General features: G+C 38.2%; 1 protein-coding gene across 1 annotated transcript in view; it reads left to right on the top strand.

Moving 5' to 3' along the window:
• Nucleotides 1-27,662, top strand: part of FAM135B (family with sequence similarity 135 member B) — a 114,817-nt gene that overhangs the window by 73,033 nt on the left and 14,122 nt on the right. The window contains exons 7-11 of the mRNA XM_054385361.1: nt 14,663-14,816; nt 17,307-17,356; nt 20,545-20,700; nt 23,362-23,435; nt 26,757-26,911. Of these exons, the coding sequence (XP_054241336.1) occupies nt 14,663-14,816; nt 17,307-17,356; nt 20,545-20,700; nt 23,362-23,435; nt 26,757-26,911 (589 nt within the window). The remainder of the gene's footprint in view (nt 1-14,662; nt 14,817-17,306; nt 17,357-20,544; nt 20,701-23,361; nt 23,436-26,756; nt 26,912-27,662) is intronic.

Here is a 27,662-nt window from a genome sequence, read left to right as displayed (position 1 = left end):
CTTTTAGTTTGAAACCTTTACCCCTTGTCCGATTGCTGCAGACCATAATAAAATATCTTTCCCTGTCATTCATATAAGATCTCTTTCAAATATTAGAAGGCTGCGATAAGGTCTCCCAAGATCTTCCCAACCTGTTTCTATCGGCAAAGGAAAGGCATAAAGTCAGATGAAGACTCTATATAAACTGCTCTTTGACAGCCCAAATCAAAAGTTATTATCATCTTATATGTGACAGATCTTGAAGAAATAGGCAACATCTCTGTTGAAGTTAGCTCTATTTGTCATTGGTAGACAGAACTGGCTGACAAGAAGTGAGGGTGAAAGCCTGAGCAGGATGGAGGAGTACATCCAAAGCAGTGTTAAGTCATGTCTTTGGGTATGGTAAAGGACTGTTTCTGCTCTATGCATTGTGTTTCTTTTGTGAACAGTTTGACTCTCCAGAGCTGTCAGTCAAACCTTCTTTCTCCCCTACTGAGCTCACTTTAAGTATTTTATTTAAAACCATAAAGTGACAGCCTTCAGAAAACAATGGTAAGCCACTCATGGATCACGAAATTTGATTGATTTGGAGTGTAAATTACTTGAGGGCTGGTATATGTACTATGCATAATACAGGAAGTATCAACTGGGCTAGGAAAACGAGCCTGTGAAAATGTAATACTTATGCAAATTTATTCAGCTCCAGCTACTCAAAGATCCTCCATTTGTTGCAATAAATTATATCAAATTAATATAATTTCCTTATAGTAACATACCTGGGAAAGTTTCTGATTAACCATTACTTCTGTTTCAGTATTAAAATAGAAGTTGTGGATTTCTGAAGTGACGAAAATGACTGTATATCGTTTTATAATTGGCTTTGTAATTTGTTGGTTATTTGCATGCATGTCAAGTAGCTATAAATGATTCATTGCCTGATAGTGTCATAAGTGAAGACTTCAGGAATGCAGCATAACAACAGCATTAGATATTGAGCTGTTTCCCTGCAGCAGAAGGCGTAGAAACCACATCTCTCCACAACAAAGCGAACAGCTCATCATTGCAGCACCTGTGACAAAGCAGAGCATTGCTTGTGATGACTGATTGTTTGAAAGATGGAAGACACCTTCAGACAGGGATGCAAATTATTATTTTGGGGTATGGTTTTTGAAGCAGTGTAGTACTCCTGAAAACAAACAAACAAACAAACAAAACCAAACAAAACCAACCAAACATATTTTGAAACATTGCTAAGAGAAAAATAGAATGAATCTTCTTCGGTCACTTTGAAAACTTGAATTACCTGAACAATGAAACTCCCTGAACCATAGAATTCTCTTCAATAAAATAACTGGGAGATGAATGGAAATTGATTTTTCTTATTCGGTTTTACAACAAACCTTGGAGTATGATCTTGCAAGAGATATTCCATTGACTATTTTCCACTATACAGTAATGGACAAAAGTCAGGTAACCTGAAAGATGGCATATTTAGAAACAATAAAAGGATTATTTTTCCCCTCATTTTTAAAGACCATAAGATAGCTGATAGAACACATTGCCAGAAGATACTTCTCTGAACTTTGTAGGATTCGTCACTATTGTGCAAATGAAAGCACTGAGAATTCCCACAGTTCTTCTTCAGAAAGGATAGGAAGTGTGAGGGCTGTGGCACAAACCAATATTTGGGCAATTTGAGGAAGGCTTTGCTTGAAGTCATGCAATTTCTGAAGCTGTCAGGGCTTAGGCTTGAATTTTCTTTTTTTTAACCTCTGTCTCCTCAGTGATCATTTAATACTTGATTGTGATTGATTACAAAACGCAAGACTTGTTGAACTTCTGATCCAGTTTGACAGAGAACATTCAAATCAGCATAGTTTACTCACGTCTTTGGAAAAAATGAGAAGTCAATTTGGAACCAAATAGAAAGAGTGGGATAGGCAACAACATTTGCAAATAATAATAATAAAATACAGCTGTCAATAGAGACATGCTTTCTTCCCACCTGCATATGACTCATATGTACCTACTCTGTTGTGTAACAGGCTGAAAGAAACCATAAAATAAAAAAATCTGCCTTAGTAATGAAATGTCAAACTGCTTAAAAAATGAACCTATAAAGGCTACAGTAATTTGTCACTACCAAAAGACAATATTTCCTCTCTAGCTATTGTTTGACAGCATTATTAATGTTTAAATTTACCAAGCTGAGGAAGAGATCAGAAATAATATTATGAATATTCTAATACTTATCTTAATTTCTGAAGACAAAGGTAATTAACCAGCATGCAGCAACTGCTTTGATTACAGAGACCTCCACACTGAAGTCTAGGCAGTTTTCAATTATATAGATTTGGGTGGTCGTGTTTGGTACCATATCCCTTTTCTCCTATGTGTGATCAAGAACTAAATGACTCACTGTGAAGCTATTTTCCTTTGAATCTTTCCTTCTGCACAAATGTCAAGTACAAATACTTTTTCTATTTGTAAGTCTTCAACCAGTCATGGAGGAATACACACAGAAACAAAATACTATGTCTTGGGGTAAACAGCAGTCCATCTCCTCCCTTTTCTAGTTACACATTTTCCAAAGTAGGATTCCAGTCTTATGTCTCCATCTAATTTTTCCTTCCTCTTCACCACAGATCAGCATCCATGTCCATTTTGTCAACAAATTCCCTACTTTCTAGTTGTGAACACTATTTGCCTCTGCTTGGCTTATAGGTACTAGGCTGTACTAATGAAGTCACCTATCAAATGAAATACACTGTGTATGACCCACCAGGGTCCTAAGCACTAGAACATCCTGGCTGATATTTTTTACTCCACCTCCAGATTTGGAAAATAGTTTTCAAAAGAAACCACTTTTTTCAGGCTATAGTAACACTAAAAATCCGTCAAAGAATGGATCCATTATGACAAGTTGATGCTTCAGTGTTTGAAGAAATTAAATTATCTCTTCCTCCGTGCATGAACATATTTGTAGCTGAGCATAGTTTTATTTTAAGAGAGTAGCAATATGCAAAGCGATTTTTTAGGCTTAAAATGTCAACCTCGTGTGCTGATGTATTGAGGTCTTCACACAATTCAAGCACAACTTGTCAAATTTCACTAGGCCCAAGATAAATTTTTATTGTCATGATCTGCTGCATAAACAAAGCAAGCTTGGTTGCTGGAGGTATATTTCTTTAATGAGACTGAAGTGTTAATCTTTTTCTTAGTGGCAGGATGTCAGTTAGGACCTTCTTCCTCTGATTCAAGTGATAATAGTCAACCTTAAAAATATGATTGATCAAATATTTAGTCACTGTGATATTGAATTTCAAAGCAATATCTATGAATATTTTGGAAAGGCAGAAAAGGAACCAAATTTCATAAACCCAGATGGAGTAGATGTGGGACAAGTGCAGTGTGACTTGGATAATATATCTCAAGACTGAATGACGTGCAGAGGGTACAATGTCACCCTACCTCTCCTCTTACATGTTGCAGCCCATTGGTATGCCAGAGCTCAAATACTGAGGTCAGTGATAGGAAGGGATGATGCGATTACTGAGTTCAGTCCACCATCTTCATAAGAAAATGTGAAATAGCATGTATTATAGTAGGTCAAAATATATTTTCCATACATACATCCTCTCTGCATTCTACTGATTACTGGTCCCCAGCTTTAAAAGTTGGTATGGGATCCTGTACTGTCTTACGTGATTCAGCACATTGCAATTTATCTAGCTTCATAATGTGCAGAGGAGTTGAAGGGACATTTTAATTTACATCTGTAGTGTATTAAGAGGTTGTGCGTGAAGGTGCTTCATTTTACTCTGAACAAGGAAATACTTTCTTTCTAAGTTGACCTAACACTTTTTTTTTTTTTTTTCCCCAGTTTGGGCATTGAACTGTTAAATCAATTATTCCTGTAGCTCTAGTCACACATGAACAGAGATCCAAGCCTGAAGTCACTTTCTTTGTGGCAGTGACTGGCAGGATTTAATAGAGCCTGGCATTTCTAAACAGGAGTCTGCAGTCCTTGCTGTTGCTTTTATTAAGTAAACGACGTTTCTGAGTGACCATTTACTCTGTTTCTGTGCATCAGAAAGCAACACTGAGCCAAACAGTTTCGTTCATGCACTATGATAGATGTTCACTGTGTTTCATGGCATACTGTGCTAAACACTAGGAAAGAAATAGCATCTGCAAAAGAGCTGGCTTTAACTAATTTGTTTGTCAGGTCCAAACTAATCCACACGCTCTGGCAAATTATCTTCATTTGGCTCTTGTACCAGCCATAGCCAGATCCTTCTGCAGTGAACACTGAAGACAACACAAGACAGAATCTTCACTTCCCTGCAGACCTCTTTGTTTCTATATCAGATGCTTCCAGTTCCTGCTTTTTCTCCAATTTAGAGGATTGCTAAGCTCACACTGGATCCACTAGTTCTCCCCCCTCTGCCTGCACCTGGAAAGAGTAGCTCAGATTTTCAGGGCATTCGTTTTCTCACATGTAAAACGTAGACTGATTTATGTTGCATTTCAGATTTTATAAATTACAACTGCTAGATAAAACCAGAGCTTGTTAATCTTTGTGTGTTGTTTTCATTGCCGTTGATATTTCAGTGTTTACAGGCTGACATAAATGTAACCACCCCCCCACACACACACACACATACCCCCAGTTAAATCCTGATTTTTAAACCAAAAGCTGGAGAGTTAAAAAAGTAAATCAAACCAGAAGCCATTATCTGCATTCAGGCTTCTGTTTCAATTTTCCTTCATACATAGTCAGTGGAAGTGAGGAGAATTTCTAGGAAATAATGTTGATTAGCCTCAACATTTGAAGTAGAGGGGATGAGCTGTGCTCAAAAAAGGCCTTTTTGTCTCTATGTGCTATGAAGGAAGTCCAAGTGGTAAGCTGAGCTGGACATGTCTGCAATCCAAAGATAAAAGTTTTCATAGATACTAATCTCACCATTCCTATGTGAGCAAGATGAGACATATGTTAGAGCTTAGATTATTGTTGCCTATGTAATTCATTGCAAACTTTCTAAGATAAAACTATTAGGAAGCTATAAAATACTCAGAAGTACCTTTTTATTATTATTATTTATGTATTTATCCATTCATTCTTCCATTTAGTATCAGACAGTGCATAGACAAATCCTCCACCATAAATCCTTTACATGTGTGATTATACAGCTCTAAGTAATCTACATCCTATCCAGAAAAGCAACTTAAATTATTCTTCCCTATTGTTATGTATAAAACTGAAATCAAAATGTTATTGGTATTTTCTGTTGCCCTGAATGCCAATTCTAATGGCACAAATAAATTTTATGCTACTGAACAGGATCTCTTGTTATGTGTGTGAGTATATACAGACATGTGGGAGAGACAAAAACTGTTAACAAGTGTCCTTTTAAAACCTGACTGATTTTGTGCCTGCTGCCTGCAGGGATGTTCAATAACAAGGCAGTTCTTCAGCTCAGGGGTCCTTGTTTGATCACAACATCAGGAGTGGATTTGCTTTCCTCATCTGTGAGCAAGCAGCATGGACTCTTTTTAATCAGAAAGGACATTGTACTAAAGCTTTTTTTGATGTCATCACTGTGTTATTTTATTTAGGATATCAGAATTTACACCATGTGTATGTATTTCTCAATAATAAATTTTAAAGTATATACAAATACCCTTTTTTGACCCTCTATTACATAAATGATCACTTTCAAACCATTTGAAAATCCGCCACTGTTTTGTTTTGTGGTATTGTTTTTTGTTTGTTTGTTTCCATGCAATAGTTATTTGGTATTATTTTAGCACCTCTCAGTCAAAGGATACTTCACTGTACTCTGTGAATGTTCCAGACACAGATCTTAATAAGAAGAAGACGAAGATATAACTAATATGTGTCATTTTCATACATATATCCAACAGAGAAGAAGGGAAGCATATGACTTTTCTTGTGCAAGATGATTCAACGCTCATCTTGGAAGAAGTATTCCTCCTGTCAGACACCTGCTCTCACTTTTATGAGACATCTCCCTCAGTGCTTAATTTATTGCAACAGAAGTGTTTTTATGGCTTTAATTTTCTCTATGGTGATGTATAACCCCCTAAATCAGGTATAGGAAATGGAAACCCTTCTTATTCAGAGCTCTTTAAGCACTTCTAAAGAATATTCTATGTATGGTTTTATATGAGGAGCTATCATGATTGTAGACCCTTGTGGTAATATATAGGATACAACTTGACCTTCAGACTCTAGGTTGGTTTCAAAATGATGTGGGAAGGAGATTTCAGACAAGCTGAGGAGGTGACAGAATTTGCTTTCCTATCTATTGAATAGAAATTTAAAAATTGTTTAACATCCCCTAAAGAAAAATTCTGGAAAAAAAAATCAGAACACCTGTTCAGAGAAGAAAGCTTTCTGATAAATTTTTGACCTTTAAACTGCACAATATACTGCTATATGAACACAATTTTGATGACAAAGAAAATTAAAAAAGCTAGAAGTTTTATCTGAATTGAAAAATCAAAAGGGTTTGCTCTAAGATTGTCAGTACGAGACATTTGGAACTTCAGCAGTGTTTACCAGACTTTTTCTTCTAGAACTCTAAAGGAAATCAATGTGATCTGTGAAGCATTTTTGTTTCACCAGAATCTTTAGATTTAAAATTTCTTGTCAAGTGCATTCTTGTCCACTTTTTCTTTCTCAGCCACTTTTAATTAAGAAACCCATAGCTCATGTTTTGAACAGTAACTTATGTTGTTGAAATGCTGAGACACAACCATTAGAGTGGACTGTGATAATTTTCTTCTACCTATTCAGGGGATGCAAGGATCTCAAGTCAAATGTTTTCATCCTGATAATTTTGTACAAATTGTACAGCAACAGGTTCAGTAAATGGGGTAAGAACTTGCCCTTCTTCCACCACTGGTACTGCTCAACCTGTAGATTTTACATTCATGATACCATTGTGATTAACAGAGACAGATCATCCTTCTCTCAATGTAGACAGTCATCTGAGTCTCTTCTCATGAAAAAGGAACATCTGTGGGTCTACCACTGATTTCCCAACAAGAAATAAAAAACAGGGAGAGAAAAGAATTTTAGCCATTTCGTAAATCTATGTTTGCTTTCTGTCTCTGTGCAGGGCTAGATATGGAAAACCTGGTTTTATTAGGATCTCTATCTTAACTGCAATATATATAGTCTGAATATTTTGGAAATTATGTCAGCTTCTGTAAAATAAAGCATTTTGTCATCAGTGGCAAGAGCTATGAATTTAAGTGATGTGTTCTAAATATGAAGTTCACATTCATCCTATAGTTATGAAATAGCAGGGGGTAAGTATTGTGATTGTACAATACTCCCTGGACATTAATTCATTGGTAGTCCAGGAATCCCTCAGTTTGTTGCTTATATGGATGAGAATGGATCAACCTGAGAGGAGGTGACAACTATTATAAACAGTATGAAATCATTGCTGTAAAATCTTTCTGGGTTGGAATTTTGATAAGACCCAGGGATTTCTTGAAATAGCTCCTTGAAAAGTTTTGATATAGTAACAAACATACTGGGTGGTCAGTCTGGCTGTCCCAGAGATTCTGATGGGAACTTCCTGATGCAGAAGTGATTAAGGTGAACACAAGATGGAGAGGGTGGTCAGTAGGAAGTATTCCTGCAGAAATCTTTCTAGAACAGTTTTTGATAAACATTTGAGACATTAATGAGATGTTTCATATGTAGTTTAAGATAAACTGTAGCAATGGATGATGTGTGTACTGGAGTGCTCAGACAGGACCACTGCCTAGCTGGCACAGGAATTCAGTAAAACTGTGGTTAGGGAAGTCTCACCTGATTCAGATGAAGATCAGTCAAGTCCTTTGCACCATCCTCTGGACAGCAACCAACTGTCCTGTTCAGGAGATTGTATTCCCATATAAGTGTTATATGATGCAAAGACCCCAATAAATTAGGATTTTTGTTTGGTTTGTTGGTTGTGGGTTTGTGTATCAGTAATTAAGAAGCAAAAAATAACTGAGGTAGTATAAGCTGCATGATATAACACTTGGTTCCCCTCCTGGTTTTCTTTGATTATAAAATGCAAATATCTCTTTTTATCATTTGTATCCCTATACACATGAAAGAGTATCTACTGCTCATATTCCTAATTACCAGGGATTATTATCTTTTAATCGTCTTGCTTTTTTTTTTTTCTTCAAGGAATGATAACGAGATGCAAACACTAATGTATTCTCTCAAGCCATAACTAGAATTTCACTTCTAACCACCAAATACCAGGAAATCTCCTATCTTAGAAGATGGTCTCTCGAACTCACTGACCAAAGAGATGAAGAATCTCTTTAGTCAGTGAGTTTGAAAATAGAATAAAATGTATATATTGGGTGACCAATATGAGCACACAGAAGAGTGGGCATTGTCCTTTCAGAAACTGCATTCATCTTGGGATGCTGAGATTTATTTCTCTCTTTCAAGCAGTTCCCTGGATCTTCACTAGAAGTAGCAAAGTAGTTCTGCATGCTAAGAAAATACTGCTGGAGACTGCCAAACTTGTCCATTTAGTCTGGAATAGCTTTTTAGTATTTTAAAATTCTTGGCAAGCAATTTGAATTTGAATCTGAATTGTGAAATGCTGTTTGGTATTAGACAAAATGTAAAGATTTTACTTTACCAGCTGTTAGTGCTATTGTTGAACATTGCACAGAGTTAACATAGCTTGTGAAATTGCTTTAATACAAAACAAATACAAACAACTTGCTGTATGTTACAAAGCATAAAATACAATTGGTGCCTTTTGATGCTAAATAGATTTAGCACACTGAAAGTGGATATTCACAAATCGTTCTTTTCATTTGAATAATGATTGTCTTGAACTTTATTTAATTACAGTATTTGCTTTTCTCAAGTAATTTTTCTCTTGTTATAAAGGAAAAGTGCATTATAAAGTAATACACTCTGATTATGGGAGAAATCTGTTGACTGAAAAAGACATTACACAGGAAACCTATTCATTTACAAGCCTGCTTTATTTAAATTAATTCAACAAGGGTATTGTCAACAATGTTTAGTTTGTTTGAGGTTGTTGATTTTATAGGCTATTTTACTTGCCTGGGTAAATCTGGAAGAACATCTTAGAGGACAAATGAACAAGGGACAGTGATAGCCCAGTGCTATCTTCAGTGCTTTATCTTCAGTAAACTCAGAAATAGACAAATTAAGGCTATATGTACATGATTTTTCATGACATCCTGCAAATGTACCTGAAGTGATATATCGTTTTTAATATAATATGTACACTTAGGTGCTCACCTAACTCTTTGGAAAATTTCTTTATTTTGCTACTGAGAAGCAAAGAGCTGTGAAGTATTTTACATTTACTCAGTTCCTGAGGTAAGCAACTCTTGTGTTGGCGTGATCAGCAGCAGAGCACTCTAATGTGGTGTATGTTGGCATTTCTGCAACTGAAGGAACCTCAGGAGAGAAGAAAGAGCCACCAGGAGCTGGCAGCTGTCATGAGAGAATGGCTGATGAGACCTGTTGCTGAGGTGAGCATATCCAGTTCTCTCAGAAGGACAGACAGGGAGGGCTCTGTAATTCTGCCAGCTCAAACAAGGAGCAGTAGTATCTATCTACAAGGTGGCCCTGTCCTCTCTAAACTCTACACCTGCTCTGGTAGGAACAAGCAGCCACTGAGGTGCAAGCTGCAGGATCTTATGCCAGTACTGGATAGAAGCAAGGAACCCACCTGTGGGAGGTTCACCTAGGGAGAAGGACTCCTCTGATTAGTGATAGAGCAAGAAGGATGCTTCTGGAGCATGTCCAGAGAAGGGCAATGAACCTGGCAAAATGCCTGGAGAGTAAGTCTTGTGAGGAGCAACTGAAAGAACTGTTTAGTTTGTTAAAGAGGAGGCTGAGGGGAGACATTATTACTCTACAACTACCTGAAAGGAGGTTGTAATGAGGTAAATGTTGGTCTCTTCTCCTTAGTATTGCATGTCAGAACAAGAGGAAATGGACACAAATTGCACCAGGAGAGATTTAGATTGGATATTCGGAGGAATCTCCTTACTGAAAGAGTGGTCAGACATTGGAGTAGGCTGCCCAGGGAGGTGGTGGAATCATTGTCCCCAGAGGTGTTCAAAAAACATATAGACATGGCACTTCAGGACATGGTTTAATGGCCTGGGGGGGTTAGGCTGATGATTGGACTCAATGATTTTAGAGGTCTTTTCCAACCAAAATAATTCTACGATTCTATATGTACACAAGACTTGTATAAAAAACAATTGTTAAAGCAAAACATCTCAGAGCCTGTAATTATCAACATTATTTGCAGCTGTTTGCATTATTTCCCTGACTGTCACTTCTTCTATCATGCCTTGGCTCTCTTAATCTATTTTGCCTTTTATGATGTTGGCATAATGGAAGTCATACTTTACTCTGGTGTCAATACTATCAGCTTCCTTATTGTCATTCATCTTTGCTATCAGAATACCTTAAGGATGTATGTCTTGAAGTGAAATTTGTCAGGCATTTATTTGCTCCCAAAATTTTGAAAAGTAGAAAAGGTCAAAAGCCAGAGATGCAGTCTACTGTTACAGACAGAGAGGGTCTTGGAAAAGGAAATCAATGAATGTTCATTTTACAACTAGGATACAAAAATCTTTTTATTTACAAAGTAATGAGAATAAAACAACAGTCAACTCAAAAGGTCATGAGAATCTTTACAAAGGGAACTAACATGTACTTCTATATGGATATTGCAGGCCTAGGGAAGCCATCTTGCTTTGTGCAAGCTGGGATTGTCAGCTTCAGTATGAACTTTTGTTTTAATAGTTTTGCCTTAGGCAGAAGTAAACCAATATTGGTCCTCTTGATTCAAGAAACCCAGAGTGCTCAGAACTTTGTGGCAGTTTAATGGATCATAGCCACTGGTTTTCCTTACTACTAGTTTTATGGCAGTGTTCTTCCTTAGAGTATTGTGTACTATGTTTGTCACTGAACTTGAATTGTTAGTGTTGTGGTCTGTATCCCTGTCTCAGGCTATAAACCAGGAAATAGAGAGCCACTTAAATAAATGTAGAGAAGAAGATGCAATTAAAATGGTGGATGTGGAAAGTTTGCAATCTTCAGGCCATCCCAAAGAAAGACATTCCTTGACATTTCTCAGCTGGCTGAACAATGATGGATAAGCTGATAAAACTGAAGTTTATTATGGCATCATCTGACAGATGCCTCCCTTCCCTCCTAGGGTCCCTGCAGATGAGCATGCATAGACTTTAGTTTGCATTAGCTTAAAAGGTCCCCAAGGTGGGTTTAATAGTGGCTGTTATGTCCTACTCTGCACCCTGTATGTGTGTCATACTTGTCAAAAGTAGCAGTCCTGTGAGAGCAGTAATGTCTCGAAGTCGCTGCAGGACCAGAGATTTGGAGCTTGTTGTCTTGTTTCTATCGTACTGACTTTCCACCTTGACAAGGTGATTTTGCAAATTAGGATGGATGGTCACATTAAACAACAGGGTTTCAGTCAGCTGCCATTTAATAGAGTTTCATCAAAATGCTTGATCTTAATAATATGGCCTCCTACTTGTGCGTGGCACAGCCTTGACTGTGTCTGCTTGGTATTGCCTTGAATTGTGACTCTGCAGTTCCTCCCATACAACAGAGTTCTCACAGCACCTTCTTTTGGCACAGATATTCCTCCCAGAGAGCTGAGACAGGAAGAGAAAGGAGATCTGGGAGCAATTGTTCAGTGCTCTACACACATGTATATTATCCATATCTTACAGTAATTTCAATAAAGTTTGCATTTTGATGGACAGCATCTCTAGAGTAGATTTGACTTGCCTGTTGTGGTTGTACTCAGTGTTGCTGATTCTCTGTGTCTACAGTGTAGTTGTACAGGTCAGTTGTCCTATGCTTCCTTCATAATCAACAGGAAGAAGTGGCCACATTTTTGTTCCTTGATTATACATGCCAGCTTTATCACAAAAACAATAATTCCCTAGCATTATGTATTTTCTTTCTGTTTTCCATCTCACACCAGCGGTGGTAGCTCAGAAATGGCTATCCAAGTTGGATACGTGAGTCCTCTCAGAGTCCATGATTTTATTACTGTCCGCTTTTAATGAAGATGTTTGACAATCTTTCTCCTTAAAATAAAAGGTATAAAACTGGAACCATTTTTCTGTAATATTTGTTCACTTAGTGTTCAGTAGTAGAAGATGCTCACTTTAAGGAGGGAGCAGAAGGAGCAGCTTCTGTGGCTTCAGTCTGATACTCCTTTGTATTACAGTGTATTTGTATTACAGTGGAGAACTTCACCACTTGCTAGCCATACTTCTTCCATCCTTTTTCAGATTGAGGATCCAGACTGAATTGTGTAAACTATGGCTAAAATGCTGGCAAATACCCTGATCTTTCTCCTGGTCCCAAAGAACCTTAGATACAATTTATCAGGAACTGTCTTGTCTCTGTTGATAAAGAAAAAAAAATAGTCTCCCGTATAAATTTTCCTGTTATTCTAGCATTAAAAAAAACCCATAAATCCTAGAACACTATTTGAAGTAAATGAAGAAACCCAGGTTGGTATAAATGAACAAACTCAGGAGACAGATTAGTTGGACAATAACTCCAGGTGTCTGTTGTTTTTACAGGGCAGTGTTGCTGAATGTAATTGGTTTGGAACTTAGCATTAAAGGATCTTCAGATATATCTCGCATTTTGGTGATTTTTGGCTTCATATTCATCTAATTAATTTTCTGAAATAGGAAGTAAATCTTTAAGGTTATTTGACAGAAATGTTTGAAAGAGGATACAGACATAATAAAGCATAGATTTGCACAACAATACCATGTTACAGTATTGATATGAACTACGAAATTATCTCACATTTTTCCTTCCACTCAGCAGTATAGCATTTAAATGCCACAGCAGTTTTTGCCTAAAAACAAAAAATCAATGGATTGCAAAAGAGGACATGACACTGAATATCAACCCACTTCCAATTCTCTATTGTTTCCAGCAAGCAACATTTCTTTATGATTTCTTTTTCTATATTCCACGTGGAGAGTAAAATAGATTTGTGTTGAGGACAGAAGTTTTTAAACTTTCAAGAACAACCAGCTCCATCAATTATCATCAGACATTTGCCTCTGAGTAAAGATGAGCAGTCCCCTTTGTGTCTGTAGTAGCATCTGGAAGATTTGCATGAGAAAGCTGAGGGAAGCATCCCAGCTCAAGCTAAGATGCACAAAATGCAAGCCTTAGTGAATTCAAAGGGAGAAAAGCACTGGAGATACAACTGTTTGGTGAGCCTTCACTATTGCTCCTGGAGTTGCATATCTATTGGAAGTGTTAGTTCAAAAAGGCAATCAATACCTAGTTGGCATGTAGCATTTGTATGCTTACCCCATCAATGACAACCAGTGAAAGAAATCACAAACTGTTCATGTTCCTTCATAGCCATGCAACAATGACTGTCCTATCCTGATGCTTTGTGCTGCCCATACACTGAAAAAAAAAAAGTTCTAGATGTATTTTCGATGTACTTGATGTTTCATAGAGTTCAAGACAGAGCACCCAGGTGGTTTTCTCACTTCTCTGTTCTGGTAACCCTTTCTTACTTCTCTTTGGGGGAACAATAGTCAGATATAATCATGGATTGCAAGTGCTCTCCACACCTTTCTACTGCATTGCTGGATAAAAGCTGTAAAATGCATACAGAGACCTTAGAAATATGAGCTGGTACTGATAGCAACCCCTGGTAGTTACTTCTTGCAACTCTCCACGAAATCCTGGGCACAAGCCCACACTTTAATAAATAGTTTTATTTTAAATCTCAGCAGTGTAAATTTTACGTATGAGTAATTTGTGTAAGTGGTGTTTTTTGACAGAAGTGAAAATGCTGGATTTATGACACCCTAATGTATACTCAGCTTATGTTCTAAGTGTAAATGTGCTGTCTGGGGAATTTTGGTGTTCAACATGCTGCGAGTTGTTCAATTACATCTCCTCCCACAAGAGATGTACAAATACAAACATTGATCCAGGAGAAGAGAGGGGCTCATATTTGTTGACAGAACAGCAATGCCATCTGCATTTTCTTTACTCATCCATATAATAATACATACCACCTACAATCAAGCTACTGCCTTTGAAGAAGGGGAGAATAGGACATGAGTAAAAAAGGAAGTGAATGTAATCACCTTTACAGTGTTTTTTATGCCTCTTCCTATAGCAGAGAGGATGTATTTTGTACAACACTATCAACTGTCTGCTTGAGACAGGTATACTGTCTCAAGTATCCCTTGGTATTGCCTTTACCTGGGAGGAGACATTGGTTCCACAATGGGACAATTGAAGGAGAGTGACTGGACTGTTTGGACTGAGGGGTTTTATATATGTGATATTGTTGTTGGGACATAATAATTTTGGTATGGTTTAGACAAAATGTACATGTAGAATGGGATACTATTGTGATTACACACCTAGGTATAGCTGGGTCTCTAGGAGCTAGGGATGGTTATAATCTCTCTCATGACAACCATTTGATTAGAAATGAAAGGCTGGCCACATCTGGATTTTTTGTGGAAAATTCTAGGACAAATGTAGAACATTAATTTAATTTCTGTGTTTTATTTTCTTCATACTCTTCTTACATAGGGCAGCTTTTATGTCCCCTCTGAAAACTGCATGCAGCACGCATACAGATGGCATAAGGACCTGTGTCTTCTGCTCTTGAATGCTCAAAGAGGACTCCACATGTACTACACTCTCATAATGAAGGAGATTCCTGATTTACCACAGCTGAAGTTGGGTAAGTGAACACTGAATTTTTCATAATGCTGCATTTTCAATATACATTTAATTATCAAATTTCTTGGACTGTTCAGAGATTTTAGAGGATTTATCTCCCTGTTTTCTGATTAGTGTTTATTTTGACACACTGTTAAAGACAATTTCCTTCTCAGTTTATGTCAATACTCTAAAGGATGTTTCCTGATACGTATACCAGTAAAATGTTTAGATGCATCTCTCAAAGTGCTTGTCTTTTAGTGATTTTTTTTTTGCCTCAATTGCTTTTTGAAGAATTGAACTTACAATTCTGAATTGCCATAAATTCAGGGGAAGATTGTAGCATATTTTTTTCTCTTGAGAAAACCTTTTTATTCTTTTTTTTTTTTAAACAGAAAAGAAAAATCTGAAAGGTGATATGAGTGGTTTTGAAGCCTGCTCTCTCATGTACAATTTGCAATGTATTTCTTCTCTCTCAATTACTTAATTACAACTTAGTCTTTAAAATAATTCCACTTTTCTCTCTAATTCAATTGTTTAATGGATTTTCTGGGTTTGTCAGGAGATTTCTTTTGTCTGGTCAGGCCTGTTAGGTTCAATGTGAAAGTACTGGCTTGCTGAATTTGTGGGATGGAGCTCTGTAATTTCTGTTCAGTCAGTCTGTAATGACATCATGTGAAAATGAGGCACATTCTTGAATAACTCCTGCTCTCCCACCTGTTTCTTTGACTTCAAGGAATGTAACTCATGATTTCTTATCTGTGGTTTTATGTCTGTATATCTGTGCACAGGTTTTGAAGCTCGTTACATTGCACAGATATTAGGAGATTCAATTGCATTGGCCAGTAGATCTTAAAAGGGAAGAAAAAAACATTTTCCAGTTTCACTATGTAGTGCTCATATACAAGAACTATCAAACATAACACATTATATTTGCAGATTTACAAGCTTCACAGCTCCTGTTTTCCACTTTGTGTCTGGTTCCCCAGCATACGTTTCCCTTTGAGGTCCCTAAATCTCTTAGGGTGGGAAGAGTACATACTGTGTTATTCTGTCCAGCTATGAGAGAGAAAAAAAAAATAAAACAAGACAAAGCAAACAAAAACCACAACCAACCAACCAAAAATATTTTTACTTGCTACCTATGAGCTCTCAGAGAGAATCCAACGTGCAAGAAAACTCATGCTTCAGGCATCCTGGTTATCAGGCACACATAATAGATGATTTGTGTCTCACCAGAGCAGGTTTAAATGTTGGGAGACAGCAGTTCTGTATGGTTGGTTGACCCCAACTTGAGAACTACGCCAGAGCGTACATTGGGTTTCTAAATACAATTAGCTTGGTTCTCAAATTGTTACTGATACTGAAGCAGGCACTTACATTTGCAAATGTTCTTATTGTAATGCATGGAAATTTGTTAAATGCAAATACCCTGTTTAGCTTCTAGAGCAGAGTGCTATTTGCATCATTTTATTTGCAGTCTTAAAGTCGACTGAAGATTTGGGTTTAAGTGCTTTCTACCTTGGAATGACATGAAATGTTTCTCCTATTTCCTCATTTTGCTCCCCTGACTAGGAGAAGAATGTAAATGACTCATTCAGTTGTAAATATTGATATTGGTCAGATTGATCTCATCATGGTTTTCAAAGACAGTTAAGATAAATACCTGACTATTATATTTTTTTTCCCAGCTCTCTGGGCAGTATATTTTAAAAAATAATAGCCTAGCTTAGACATGAATAGGGAGAATGATTGCTTCTTAGATTTTATCAGCTGAGAATGGGTCTTTTCAAGGTACTACCCATCTCATTCAGTCCTTTCCCATTCCTTAGTACTATTTAGAGTCATTTGGGGATTGAAGAGTGGACTGGCCTGTTGGTTGTTCTGCTTTGTTTCTTTACAGATACTATTAAAAAGCTCCACATTGCAAAATCAAGCTGCCAAAGTTGAAGAGTTTGCCTTATAGTCTGTGGTGCATTTAAAATGGAATGTCCCTGTGCTGGATTCTCTCAGGACTACATCAAAGCACTGCTGCTTGCTGTAGTAGTGGAGAGGTACTTTACAAGTACTCCTCAAGGCAGTACAGAGATGCCCAATCTTTAGCTAGTCAGATATCTGGTATCACTTACACAGTCCTGTGTAGCACAATAGGGGGAACCATTTCTTGCACATAATTTTCTCAGGTGAGAGTTTACCTTCAGTTCTGGAGTTGGCCATAAATACTAAAGGCTAGTAAGCAAACTTCTGGTAAAAGAGAGAGTAGACAACAAAACCCCAAATTATTTTTCTTCGTCCTAACAACATTCCAGAACTTCTACAGGTATAGTGGTCCAGGTTGCACAAGCAGAAGTTGTACCTGCACCAGTACAAGGTGGGTTGTGGAATGCCTACATCCAAACAGAAACTTTTCTGTCAGGGAAGATTTTCAAAAGACATGTTTCTACTATTCCCAAACCTGATTTCTTTCTTTATGTTGTTGTTTTTGTTGTTTTTTTTTTTTTTTTTTCCCTAGAGGAGCTGTCTGTGGAAGAGACATCTTCTCAGCTTTGTACGGAGCTGCAGGTATTTTCTTTAACAGCATCTGTCCATACATTTTTCAGGTTCAGTTTTCAAGTGCACTGAGATAGCCCAGCCACTTTTCAAAGAGAGGAGAAAGAGAATTTGGCACCATCAGAACATTTTTTGAAAGTTTCTCTTTTAACAAAAATTTCACATAATTTTGATTAGTAACTTAGAAAAGGTTTCTGTCATTTTTAACAAGTCACCAGCTGGATTGCTTTATCATCCTTCAGTGAGCTTAGCCCTGAGTTACAGTGTAAGGAGAGAAAAAATAATATTGAGGGTATGTTGCAATTGCAGCTTTTGTGCTAAAGGAGAAAAGATAATGTGGCAGGTTGTGCAACCATATCTTTTCAAATAAAGATCTGCAAATCTGCAGGGAGGCTCATGGGAGGAAAAAAGTGATTCTGGGCACAGAAATTACTGACCTGCTCTCTTGAACTTGTCTTTTGCCATGTTCTGCCATTTCAAGTGAGACACAGACAAGTCATCAAGGGTGCCAAGTTGATATTTAAACATGACTTGAAGGCTGATGAGAATGCTTTATAATCAGAGATTCAATAGATTTGATTTACTTAATGTATTAACAGGGGGCACAACAAAGAGGAGAATGAACAAATCACAGTTAACAGAGAGAAGCTGAAACAAAACCAAACTGGAAACACATTCACACTCCTGTTATAAATGGTGAACTAATATGTTTGTCAGTCATGGATGAAAAGCATTTTGAATGACAGATTTCTTAATTTTAAGTCATGAATTGGATACTTTGCAAGAAATCAGATTTCATATAAATTTGATTTAGAGAAATGTGAGTTATTTGCCTTAGTTTACTAGATATAGAAGCTATAATGGTGTAGAAGATCAGATGGCAGAATCTAGAGTCTCCTTTGAACTTTATGAACCTGGGAAAATCCAAATTGACATACATCAGAAAATGCCAGCATTAATTTCTCTATATTTTCTAATTCCTACACAATTCTTATTCTTCTCCCCCCACTCCCCCCACCCCCCCCCCAAAAAAAAAAAAAAAAAAAAAAAAAAGCTTATTGACTTGTCTTGCATGGCAGTATTAATAAAGTCACTCTGCTTTGGCTGTTGTATGAAAGCTGCTGGGAACAACATAGCAACAGATAGGTGAACACAATGACTGGAACAGCTCATTCTCTGGAGTGTTCTAACAACTTTGGCTTTCCTGTACACTGTGAAAATGTTTCACTTTAGCATCCTGGGATAATAACTTTCTATCCATCTATACATAATTTGATGATAAAGGCAATGAATTTGCAAAGACTTTTACAATGTAAATGTTGAAATCTTGCACAATATTGTTGGCACATGGACGCAGCATTGACCATCACTGCAATGTAAGTGCTGTAGTCCTATGTACCTCTGTATGGATTAGTATTGGCAGCACTCACCCAGCCTGTAGGACTATGTGTTGTGCATTTGATTAATGAACAAACAAGCAAAATACCCCATCAAAAATGTCTTGATTTGTTTCACATGACAGTACTGTTAAAGGCAGTAGGGCTTGAAATGTGCAGTTACAGGGAGCAGCCCAGCAGCAGGTACATGAATAGCATAGCCAGAACCACATTTAGTCATTTTAATTGCTGGCTTTTGCTCTGAGGAACTGAATCTCTGGGATATGACCTTCATTGCTAGTGTTGCTAAACTCTTGTCCTCTATGTGACAGTGCAGTTAAGATGCAGGAACTGCAATTTCCTTCTCTCCTTCCTTCCTTTTTCCCTTCTTTTCTGCCTTCCTGCCTTCTTGCCTTCCTCTCTGATATATGAAGAAGTTTAAGCAATCAACTAGAAAAATAGCCATCATACACCTTGCATTAATAAAGCAACTTCTTTGAAGACTGGGCTTTCAGTTTATGATGTAAGAGGAAGCTTACTGACTAAATTTAAAAAGAATAAAACCTGACATACTGTAGATAAAACTGAGTGCAATAAATAAATTAGTGCTCTGACTCTGCAGAGATAAATGTATGGGCAGGATCTTTTGTCTAACAGTATTCCTCTTGTTTTTCCAGTACCAAAATAGGTACTAAAGCTTGTGCCATGTTAAATAAGTCATTAAAACAGAGTAATACCTAAACAATGTAAAATCAGTGATGATATCTATTATCCACCTACACATTTTCTCTGTTTCTCTCTCACACACATATAATTTGCTTTTAATCATGGTTTAGTTTGAAGTGCCACCAATCTGGAAAACACCTGCATAAAAAAAGGTGAAAAATAAGCAGCCTTTCAGATAGACTGCAGTCTTAACCAAAAAAGGACCTAGGCAAGAACTGATAATCAGTCTCTACGGTATTATTTCTGGAGTATCTCTGGTAGTATTACTACTTTCATGGAAGCAGGCAGGGACTCAAGGAATAGATGAAATATCATTTCTGTACACTTTGTGCCAAGACATTAAGGTAAAGTGCAGTGGCTGCCTCCTGTTAAAGAAATTGTGAAACCAAGGAGATTGATATGCAGACATTGCTGATAAAACGCCTTTCCCAGGCTTCACAGCTTTAGCATAGAATTGCAGCCTAAAGTTGGAGGGCACAGTGGGGCCCATTTTGTCATACTGTGGGAGAGAAGCAACAGCAAACTCTGGGATATCTATTTTCATCATGTGTTGAGGACACAGGTTTGGGATTTATTGTTCTTCTCCCCCTCCCTAATCACCCATCTGGTGTCATAGTGTGACATGGCTGTGAGAAGGCTTCTTTTGGTATCAAAAAGGATGTGATGGGCCATGGTTTATTATTGGAGAGCATCCGGCACCATCTGGTGGATAGTTTGGAAATCACTGTCTGAGATTACTTCTTTCCCCATTTGCTAGCATCTGCAGTAAAATGTCCACAAAAACTGAGGCAGTTTCCACTTCTCGCTCTCCAGTTGTGCAGCTGACACCCCTTGACACACTTTTCACTAAAATATGTGGCATGTTAAGAATAAAAGCAAAAGTGTCACCAGCCTTGCTTGGATTAAAACAACTGAAAATTGTCTCTTTAATAATAATTCTAAATCGACAGGATTTTTTTATTGGTGGGGGATTTTGTTGGTTTTTGTTTGTTGGTTTGTTTCTGTTCCTGTCGTACCTAAAAGAGCTTAATCTAACACAGAAACTGTTTTTGCTTCATGACAGTGTCTTGACCTCAAAATGTCTTTTCTGTCCTTCAGCTGCTGAGCAATCCTGAGAAGATAGCAGAACAGATAAGCAAGGACCTTGCCTGGCTTTGTTCCCACCTCTTGGCCCTGTGGACACAGTTCCTGGAGGTGACAACGCTCCATCCAGAAGTCACAGCTTATCTGACGCAGGAACATCACACGCTAAGGGTAATGTTAAGAAAATAACAGCAAGGTTATTAATGGCAACTTTCTAGACACTAATGATTTATTTGGATCTGTATGCCCAATACTGTCTGCCCATATGAGTATTTACTTGAAATGAGGTAAGTATGACATAAGAATCACAGAATCAATAAGGTTAGAAAAGACCTCAAGGATCATCAAAGTCCAACCTGTCACCCAAGATCTCATGACTACTAAACCATGTCACCAAGTACCACACCCAATCCCCTCTTGAACACCTCCAGGGATGGTGACTCCACCACCTTCCTGGGCAGTACATTTCAACGTCTAACAACTCTCTCCATGAAGAATTTTCTCCTCACCTTGAGCCTAAACTTCCCCTGGTGCAGCTTGGTACTGTGTCCTCTTGTTCTGGTGCTGGCTGCCTGGGAGAAGAGACCAAACCCCTCCTGGCTACAACCTCCCTTCAGGTAGTTGTAGACAGCAATGAGGTCGCCCTGAGCCCCCTCTTCTCCATGCTAAACAATCCCAGCTCCCTCAGCCTCTCCTCATAGGGCTTGTGTTCGAGGCCTCTCACCAGCCTCGTTGCCCTTCTCTGGACACGAAGATGAAGGTGAAGAGGTGATGAAGCCCAAGATTTGAAATTGCAGATTTTGATTTCTGGAATGAAGGCTGTTGTTTTTATGAGATGGAGGATCCTGCATAAAACAAGTACACTTTGAACACCAGAATCAGCCATGGAACAGGTGGTGGATGGCAAGAGGTAGATACCACCTGTGTTATCAAGATAGCCATAAATCATAAATATTTATTTTACAAAGCACAAACATCACATTGACAAACAAAAATATTATTTTATTTCAATTTTTTCACAAAGCTATTATAAGGAATAGTGTGTATGTATATATATTTTTTTCCTTGCCTTTTACTTAGTGAGGTGCACACAGCAAAGTATTAGTGTCCTTCATGTGCTAATTGCTTCTTGTACTTGACAACAGAGGAAGCATTAAAGGACTTGTCTTTGGATCTAACTTTGTAAAATCTGCTTATCTGATAGTTCAGCAAGCTCAGTGTCTTCCATTACGACTTCTTTTGGTTATTGACCAGACTTCAGTTCAAGACATCACCTGAGCTGAATTCACAGACTGATCTAATCATTAGAGCAGGGACACAAAGAAAAATGTAGGATTCACCTTGCTCAGTTTCAAGAGTCTACAGTGTAGGTGTTGATAGCTCAGCTTTTGTTCTGGTTCCTGTCAAAGTCAGTGGAGGTTCAGTTACTCTCCAGAATGACCAGAAAACTCTCCAGCTGCTCTCCCAAGATCATGGTTGAGCTTCCAAAATTCAGGAAGAGGTGACTGACTAACAGATGATAAGACTACCCTGGTTAGTTTAACTGGGTCTCCCTTGAGTCTGAGAGGACCTGGGTGGCTTTCAGCCAGAAGACCCAACTCTGTGCACTCCCAGCTCCAGCATGGTGAACTCCAGACTGTAGCTTGTTCCAGCCTCAACTGATGCCAACTGGATGCATAACCCTTGGAAATTGAATACATTTGTGCTTGTTCCTCCCAGTATAAACTGTGTAAAGGCACTTTCCCAGATCTTGAAACCATTTTGAGAGCCCAGGATGAAAATCACCCTATTAAGGTACAGTCTTTTTAAAGGGATACTAGTTCTTCTTTTAGAAAGGTTGGTTGTTAAGGCACATCTGTGATTTAGGGAGATGCCAAGATGCTATGACATATGCTCTTCACTGCCATTTGCTAACACAGTAACTGAGTCCAATTTTACAAATACTATTAGTAATGTATGTGCTGTAGTTTAACATCTTAGTACAATTGATTGCATATAATGCTTGATTCATTTAAACTCAAAACTTATTGCAGAACAGAGAGTAGCATTGAATTTTTATAGCTTATTTCACACTGTGCTGTGCCAGACACTTCAGATCTGTGACTCTTTTGTAAATGATTATCCAACACTGATCAGAACTAGTGTCCATGAAGGCTTTTGAAGAGCTCTCATTTGTAAGTAACACAACATAGGCAGATGAGCTTCTACCATGATAGAGTTTATTCTCATCTGGGTTAACATTAAGAGTTCCTCTACTCTCCTGGGAGTCACTGTGGATGTTACCATAGAAGACATGATGACTTATGAATTGTTCTAATTTAGTAACTCACTCCACTGCTGCTAGATGGTTTGCACTGCGGGAAAGGAAGAAATCTTCCCTGTTTAAGAAAACAGGGGGAAATGGTAAATTCATCAGGTTTTAGAAAAGATGAGTGTAAGCAAATCTTGATTTACTTACACAATCCTTATCTCCCAGCAAAATACGCAAAAACATCAATTGCTTTCTGCTGGACTGGGAAAGTGAAGCAGAATTTCTCTCTTTGTTGTGTTTTTTTTGTTCGCTTATTTTGGTTTGGTTTCTGTTTTGGGTTTGTTTTTGTTTGTTTGGTTGGTTGGCTTGGTTGGTTGGTTGGTGGGTTTTGTGTTGGTTGTTTTTTGTTGGGGATTTTTTTTTGTTGTTTTTCTTTTTTTTTCCCCTGTCACCAGATTGGTGCAATGCAAACAGAACATAGTAAGGAATTTTATCCTGACAGTCACTGCCATGTTATTAGCCCGACTGTACTTGCACCTTTCATCAGACCTTAGGTTTTAGTATGTTTCTTTCTTCCTCAGGTGAGAAGATTCTCAGAAGCCTTCTTCTACACTGAGCACCAGAAACTGGATGCACTCACATTCCAGGAAGGCCTGTAAGCAACCCATTAACCCTTCCCTTTCACTGGAATGACTGAAAATGTAGTTTAAAACATATTGCAATCAAGACAGATGGGTACAGGGATTTTTTTTTGTCCAAATTAACGAGTCTGGTTTGACAGATCTTGGATCTGTTCTAGCTCCATATTGTAACCCTATTGAAGTCAGTGTCAAAAGTAAGTGCTTCTGATCATGCCCCAGAAATTATTAATTTCAAGATGCCCATATTCTAGGGATATAATGCAAGAGATCCTCTTTCCCCACCTCTCTTCTCAGTCATAGCTGGGTGCATTTCTCTTCAAAGTGTATACCCACCCACAACACCAGCCTTGGGACAGGTAGAAATATTTTTTAAATCTCTTCTGTTAGCTTCCTAAACCCACTACACTAGATCCAGTACTACTACAGTTAATGGGAAACAACTACTGACAAGCAACAAAAGCTTAATATTTAAAAACTTGATTTTGCCATCCCTAATACACATTTTTAGGAGCAGGCAATCCAGGATATTTCTTAGGGTTTAGTACAGCCCTAATTTCTATGGCAGAAAGGGTCTTTAAATGCAGACCATTAGACAGCCAATGTAAAGATGTGGATGTTCACTAGATGCAATAGTGAAGGACAGGAATGGGGAATACTACCAAATTAGCAGGAGGAAATGTGGGAGTGATGTGAACTCAGGACTGATAATTAATTCACTGAGAATCAACAGTGCAAAACAGTCCAAGAAAACAAACATTACACTGGGCTACATTCATAAAAATATGCTATAAAACATTGGCAAGATAAGTATTTCCTTCTGTGTGTTACTTCTTGCTTGGAACTGAGCTGGGCAGTATGAGGAGCCAGTTTTAAAGCTACACCAGGGCAGATCCTGTCTTAACCAATGATCCCTAAAGGAGCACACAGATAATATCGTGAAGGCAGAGTTCAAAGAAAGATGCTTAGATTTGAATTTTTTAATAACAAGGGATGTCCAGACTATTTGTCCACTGTTACCATGGGGGCACCACAGCCTTACCAGCATGGAAATCTATCTTTCAGAGGAGCTTAAAGGCCATGACATCAGCTCCTGTCATGATGATGAGGCTTTAGACAGATATCTGCTTCTGACCTGGTGCAAAGAAGAAAATTACTTTCTCAGAGCAGTCACAAGGGGTGTTAGGGTTGGCTCAGTGTTGATGGAAAGGGCCATGACTTCATTAGGGAGTATGTTGTACAAAACTACCTTGATCTGCCAAATTAGAGCACCACCATGGCTGTAGGGGTCCAGCTGTGCTCACTTAATGCTCCCATGTCAAGATTTAAGTGATCTATGTACAAAGCAAACCCCACATCAAGATCCTAGGGTGAGGACACAGAGACTCATGGCCCCATTCAAGCCCCCTGCACAGGGGGAAGCCTAATTGCATGAAGTGCTTTTATTTCTCCAGACAACCACAGAACTACCCCACTTCCTACAGATGCATTTTTTTTTCCTCAGTGACTGTCAAGGAGACTGAGCTAGAAAAAGGTAAAATAGTTTGCAAACTTTAAAAGTTAATCTCTGTAGTAAATTTGGTCTCATGGCAGAGTCATGTTTTCTTTTTTATTTGGCTAGACGATGTAGTTTGAAAAACAGTCTTGGCTGCCAGAATATTCATGTTAGGGGTGGCAGTGGGGAATATTAACTGGGTTCACAGAGTCTCCAGGTGAGGTCAGCTTTCAGCATGGTGAGTGCTATGCAACCACTTCAAACAGTAACAGTTTTTGTCCTCCACTTCTTTCTTGCTTCTTAACAGACAAAGGCATTGTTATTTTGCTGTTGATGTGAGCCTTGTGGGAGGCCATGCACCTACATACCTGGTAGAATTTGACTGTTTAGATGGGGAAGGACACACCATTTTCAATAGGCTGGGTGCCACGCAGGGTGGGAGCATCTAGCAGGTTACATATCCTCCCAATATTTCACAGAAATTATCTTTTTTTCTCACACCATTCAATATCAATATTAATGATTCATCTTTTGTGCCAGAGATTGGTCTTGAAGCAAGTTTGGGTTATTACTTTTAGATGTGGTCTTCATTAAAACACTGATGCTATTAATTAATATGTCAGTGAATGATTCTAAGAGCTAATGCTAAATATCCAGATGTTGCTACAGTAAGAATGAAACATCATCTCTTTGTGACTCCTGTCTGAGTCATGTTTTGGCAAACAATGATTTGTTTATCTTTGAAAAAAAGAATTACTGGCCTTCATGTAAAAGCAAATGATAGGTACCAACAATTATGTTCTGAAGTTGAAGCTGATACAGTGGTCTGAACAAGTTATTTGTGTCTGGACATGGGAATCTCCCATGCTGACATGAACTACAAACCTGCTGTTTGAATTTTTCTTCATAATGCACAGAGTGTATTTTCCCCAATTAACTGCTACATAATTACCTGCCTTTTGCAGATGATAATCTGAAATATGGCCATCGTGCTGCCCAATGGGATCTGTGCAGCATCGCTTTCAACTGACCATCTATGAAAACCTTCTTGCCTTCATTGTTCCTTAGGTTAAACAGATTAATTCATCAGTCAATACAAAGAAACAAACTTTGTATTTGATACTTACCCTAGTGTTTTGAGGAAGACACTTATGTAGGATAGCTCAACTGATCTAAAAATCATTGAAACATTGTATTTGTTGTAACTGAGCCTACATGCATGTGCCAGTTTAATGTTATATTCACCAATGAAAGCCAAATAGCATTTTATGCCACTCAAAACTTATTCCAACAGGCTTCAGTGGTGTGTCTTAACCCTTCCAGGTGTATGTAAGGTAACACAGTGCTCTGAGGACTGATATAAGTGACCTTTCCTGCACCCTTCCTGGTCAGGTTCCTCCCTGTACTGCCTAACCAAATATTCATTATTGCTTCCTGCATCTGGGTTTTGCTACCCTTGCCACAGCTGTTAACAGACCTTTTTTTCCTGATTCTCCCAAGGGATCCAGTCTCAGCCAGCTGTAGTGTCCCCTGGCAGGACAGCAGTGGTAATGGTAGCTAACTGGATCCTGTGGCAGAGGCAGCTGAAGCGATTTGAAAAACCAAAACCAAAAGCAAACTAGTGATTTTACAATAAGAGATCCTGCAAGTGGTAGGAATCTCTAGGTAAGACACAGAAAGCAACTCACAGGAAAGCTCCTGGAGGCGCTGGGTGCCCTCTCACAATGCTATACTGTCTCCTCTCATTATTAGCACATTACACATTCCACCAGGCTTGCAGGTGTGATGAAGAAACAGCAAGGTAGCTATCCAAACACTCAAATTATTTTGTATTTGCTTCCAGGATCCAAAATCATGGGCAGATTTCTACAGAAATTCGTAGTTCAGAGTACTTCACCAGCATGCCTCCGCTTCCAGCAGAATGCCTTGACATAGATGGGGACTGCAACACTCTCCCAGTTATCTTTGAAGATAGGTACATAGATATGCCTTGCAAAGGTGAGTGAAACACTGCAGGGTACAGCTTCATGAGACAGCTTGAGCTGAGGCAGGTTCACTTCCCCAGCTCATGTAAGCATTCTCACAACCCTTGGGCTGACTCGTTTGGATCAGTGTGATCCACTATGTACTATGGCTGAAATTTCTATTTTCCTTAGCAAAAAACTAGAGTGCTACCTCTTGCTTCATATTTTTCTTTGTCATTGTAAGCTGTTTAGTTACATGAGCTGCAGAGAAAACCTAGAAAGAAAACAAAATCTTTTGGATTTTTGTTGCAGTACAAATTTAAAGGAAATGCAGTGCTATGAATTTCATTCCCAGTGTGACATCTAGTGGTGAGAAAATTCAGAACAACCTCCCCAACTTCAGCATAAAGCCCAACATGGTAGCTGAAAGGCAGCATTGCTCTCCAAAAAAATATTTTCCCCTTGAGTACCCAAACCAAATTTTAATTAAGAAATTATTTAGTTCCACAGATTTATAGTCAATTGTCACAGCTCTTGATTCCTTTTTCTTTTGACTCAAGTATTAAAATAGGCAAGGAAGAAACGTCTATTAATATCACATAGGTGATATTCACATAGGTGACTATCTAGTGAATGTGGCCAGTGATCCAAAATTTCCACTCCTCCAGAGTTATTCAATTTTCTAAATCTTGACAATTCCCATTACAGATATTTAAACTACTAAACTGAGCATTAAAGTGGCTCACAAGCAAGAGCTATACTATGACATACTATGTGTTGTATGA

Source organism: Indicator indicator, chromosome 12 (genome assembly GCF_027791375.1).
Source record: "Indicator indicator isolate 239-I01 chromosome 12, UM_Iind_1.1, whole genome shotgun sequence".
NCBI classification, from domain to species: Eukaryota; Metazoa; Chordata; class Aves; order Piciformes; family Indicatoridae; genus Indicator; species Indicator indicator.
This window is presented reverse-complemented; position numbering and strand designations above follow the sequence as displayed.